Raw genomic sequence first — 4,544 nt, 5'->3', positions numbered from 1 at the left:
CACAAAACTTTTCAGAGTTTTGTGGAGCGTGGTTTGCAATTCGACCAGCCAATCAGAAATTTGAACTTTTTTCTCCCCAGGAAAGTACCTGCTCTCTAGCAGGGACTGAAAAGGGGGTAAAACTGAGTTCTCTTTTTGGTGTGAACGCAAAATCCCAGGAACTATCGGAACTAAAAGGGAAAAGTACTCCGGTGTGAAAGCGCCTTATGTGTGTTTTTTTTGTTTTTTTTTAAGTATCCGTTTCCAAATCCCAGAGATTTCAAACTAAAAAGGTATTTTCAAGTCTTAGTTTTTGAAAAATGCTAGAGTAGTGTGGTCGCAAGGAGTAAGCATAGTAAAAATGACCACTCTCTTCTGGTATTAAGTGTCTGAGTGCTTCCTCTCTCACCAGGACAGCCAGCGGCAGAGGGATGAAGCCCATCCTACGGGCCACTGAGTCACTGTAGTCTGTACAAGCCTGCAGAGAGACGGAGAGAAGCGTTACAGCCTTTATATATACAGTCTGGGTGGTTACAGCACTCCACAAAACTGCATTTATCAGCTGCGTGGGCTCACTGCTGTTTATGTAAGAATAATGAGACGGCTGCTTACATTCTTCTGCCGACTGCTGACGAGGTCGAAGGCCAAACTGGCTCTGTATTCACTGTACACCTGGGAAGAGAGGAGAGCAACTATGGAAGCATACTGGGTAATGATATATCATATACACATGGTGTACTAGGATAAATGATGTACTGTGTGTGACAAGTCCTTGGTTAGTGATTAAGACTGTTATAGAGATAATGATCAGGTTCAGTCCTTACATCGGCTGTGATGTCGTTGAACTTGGTGATGAACGCGTGTTTAATGATGTCCACTGCAACCTCAGAGGTGACGACCATGAAGACATCGGGGAACAACACCCACAGGTGGTCTGAGGGAACAAACTCTGAGTTATTTGTAAATCTTTTCTAAATATAATACATGAGTGCAATCCTGCTCTTTATGTTGAATCCATTTGACCCATACCAGAGTCCAGGAGCACCCAGTTAACTTTGTGTTCACTGCTCACTCCTGACATATTCTGATCTCAGATTAGATATGTGATGATGCTAGTATCAGCAAGTTTGATAAAGAAGAGTTGAAAGAGTTGAAGTGGCAGAGGACAGAACAAAACAAACAATGCCTGCATACTGTCAGTTTATAAAATCCTAACTAGGGTTAAAAAACTTCGGGAATTTTCAAAGATGGAAACTTTCCATGGGAATAAACGGGAATTTTCCAAATTGAAGGTTGGCTCTTCATAGGGAACTTAAATATAGTTGGGGAAAGTTATTTTAGCATTATCTATCTGACTAAAACAAACAGATGCCATTCAAGTACACTTGAATATCCATGCCATTCCTCCATCACATGCACATAGCACACTGCTTACTGCATGGCTATTGAGACCACACCCCTTTTTTTGTTCATTTTTGAATAAGTAATATTTAACTCAACATTCATGTTTTTGTTCTTCAATGAAACAAATGATTGTTCAATAAAATAATTTAAACTTGTTCTGTTCTACTTAAATAACAAATAAATCTGTTGAAATGTCATGTTTTTTTAATTGTATCATTTTGCATGGATGTTTTCTTATGACAAAATGTTTATATTTATGCTTGGATATGATACAATTCGATTACAACTTAGCATTCATTTATTTTATTTACATGTATAAATCCACATGACAAACCATAATTCACTGGTTTGTATCAGTTTTTCTCCCACCAATTTGTGAGGAACACATAATCTGTAAGACTGATTCAGAAACAAAAATTAAAATCTAAAAGTCACCAAAATGCTTCATAGAGCTGAAGGCAACTGTAATATAAGTTGAAAATTGCCACTACTTAAAGTAATTTGAACCGACAACATTACTTTGATTTGTGCAGCTTTAAGGAATTTAATTAATCACACAATTAAATTCACTCATTTTCAAATGCTATGCAGTCGGCACGATACAGTGTATAACAAAGTGGTCTCAAACTAACAAGCTGGGATTAACTACCATTTAACTACAGGTTTCCATTCTTGTATACAATTCCTAAATAATGAATGAGCAAAACGGCTTTGGCTCTCATTCCATTTAAAAGTGTTCAGTGAGTGATTAGCTGAGAGCAGGTGCTTTGGTTGTGTGTGATGTAAACAAAGAAGAGCAGCCCCCACTAATGCACCGTGGACAAGCGAATTACTGGGACTTCTATACCTCATTAGCAACAGAAAGCTGCAGCTCGCTAGTATTAGCATCAGTGTTATGATTCCAGCTGACAGGCCATGTCTGCCAGTGACAGTGACATGTGTGTGTGTGTGTGTGTGTGTGTGTGTGTGTGTGTGTGTGTGTGTGTGTGTGTGTGTGTGTGTGTGTGTGTGTGAGACTGACAGGAGTGTTTTCAGATGGCTGTCACACAGAAACTCCCAGCTCTCGTCCTTCACTCAGCTCTGTCTCATAAACTGTTTGTTTGGGATGGGAAAGATCCCCACGGTGTTGCAGTGGGTCAAATAAAATCAAAACGGCAGGAAAAGGATGCTCAGCCTTTTTTCCTGTCTTCTTTATCATGACAAGCTCTGACCTTTTGTACTGGAAATATAACTTTGAAAATATAGAGAAAAATCAGCTTTTGAAATACACAAACTATAGTGAACATGCTGTTTGTTTGCATTAACTATATTGTGTATTGTGAACAAATCAAACTGCAGTCGGACGCTGGTTAATTCAGCATTCCTCTATGACAGTGTTTCCCAACCTGTGGGCCCCTAGTGGTCTGCGAAGGCATTGCAAGTGGGCCGCCAAATAATTTCAATAATTTTTTTAAAAATAAATTGTATTTTTAATCTACTCTTCAAACACCTTAAATTAAGATTACTCCTTGATTGACTTTTAAAAATATGTATTTTAGCCAGAGGAATAGTTGTATTTATTAACTGTGTGCGGTCTTCATCTAAAAGCCCAAATAAAATATTAAAGGGTGTAAATGTAAATTCAATATTTGCTGCCAAATAATTTGCAAAACAATATCATTTGTGTGGAAACATTTTCAGTATTAAGATTATTTTTTTAAACCCCTTTTCTTTCTCTTTCTTTATCCTCCTTAGCAACGGTCATTACAGTCCTTAGCAACGGTCATTTCAGTCCTTAGCAACGGTCTGTTCTACTGGATTAACAACGTTCACATGTTCTTAATCGACCAATCAGAACTTTATCTAGCCTCCGTGTTGTTTATGGTTGAATGTGGGCCGCGAAAAAAACATTGATTCTTAAGTGGGCCCTGAGTTGAAAAAGGTTGGGAACCGCTGCTCTATACCTTTGTTAAAGCCAATCAATGTAATATGTAGATGTGAATCCCTGGTGGGTCAAATCAATAAGAGGGGGAGATTCCTGTTTTCCACATGAACTGGACATGATCTAGCCGGGAAAACATATATTAGGGACTTTATCAATAATCTTTAAATCTGACCTTAAACACAATCTGTTTAGCACTGTTGGAGGGGAAGACATTTCTTCTGACTGCAAACAAATGCCACACTGTCATTCGCCTGTCTCAAGGTGTTGATGTAGAGATGTCGATCTGACCACCCACACTCAAGGGCGGAGGGACATCATGTTCAATCTAAACCTTGCAAATATACGCTACTCAGTAACTCATAAAAATAAATAAAAATGGTGTGGGAGTTTTTAAGAATCATCGACTTGTTTCCATGCTTGCTTTTTGTCTTTGTGATGAATTTCTTATCTCCCTTTCTTTTGTTTATTTAGTCATATTTCCTTTCTCTCTTTTATAAATACAGGGTTCCTGCAGGTTTCACCAACTCAAATTTAAGACTTTTTAAGACCTTTTTAAGACCACTTTGAATAGAATTTAAGACATATTTCACGACAAGAAAGTATGAAGGAAAATGGCTATGAAAGAAGAAATACATCCCATAATTACTTACAAAGTAAATGTATTCATGTTCAACATAAGAACAATGACTGAACATAACAGCATAACAGTACACAGAACTGTGTGTGTGTGTGTTTGTGTGTGTGTGTGTGTGTGTGTGTGTGAGAGTGACAAGAGCTATATTCAGAGCTCTGTTGCCTTGGCTACAATCTTCCATCGTTGCTGTTGTATGATTGGTGTCTAGCTACGGTATTTAGCGTCCACAGCACCTACCGCTTTTAGGGTTGACGGAGACCCACACGTCGCCCGGAGGTCCCCCCCGATTTTGTTGCAGGAGCTAACGCTACATTCGCAAAACAAACACTAATTTTGTTTGCAAAAGGTGCAGCGGGCTTCAAACACGTTCCCCTCCACTGGTTTCAACCAAGCACAACATTCAATGTTTTCCAATCAAATACGGTTGAACTTACACTTCCCCGGCATATTTATTTGTAAGTAGATTCGAAGATACCTGAGTTTCTGGCCGTTTCTCAATGTCGAGTATACCTGCTGCAGAGCCACTATTTCAAGTATACTACGTCATCGCTTTTTTAAAATACGACTATTGGCCAAGACCAAGTCGTTTTTATCTTTTAAAGA

At 38.6% G+C, this 4,544-nt stretch overlaps 1 protein-coding gene across 2 annotated transcripts in view; it reads right to left on the bottom strand.

The window, feature by feature from the left end:
• LOC104943413 (transmembrane anterior posterior transformation protein 1 homolog) overlaps nt 1–4,544 on the bottom strand; it is a 32,741-nt gene that overhangs the window by 10,419 nt on the left and 17,778 nt on the right. For both annotated transcript variants that reach the window (XM_010768798.1, XM_010768799.1), the window contains 3 exons: nt 804–913; nt 592–651; nt 389–457 (listed from right to left, as the gene is read on the bottom strand). In XM_010768798.1, coding sequence (XP_010767100.1) covers nt 389–457; nt 592–651; nt 804–913 — 239 coding nt within the window. The remainder of the gene's footprint in view (nt 1–388; nt 458–591; nt 652–803; nt 914–4,544) is intronic.

Source organism: Notothenia coriiceps, unplaced genomic scaffold (assembly GCF_000735185.1).
Source record: "Notothenia coriiceps isolate Sejong01 unplaced genomic scaffold, NC01 NC01_scaffold00006076, whole genome shotgun sequence".
NCBI classification, from domain to species: domain Eukaryota; kingdom Metazoa; phylum Chordata; class Actinopteri; order Perciformes; family Nototheniidae; genus Notothenia; species Notothenia coriiceps.
The sequence above is the reverse complement of the archived record's forward strand: the minus strand, read 5'-3'. Positions and strand labels throughout refer to the sequence as shown.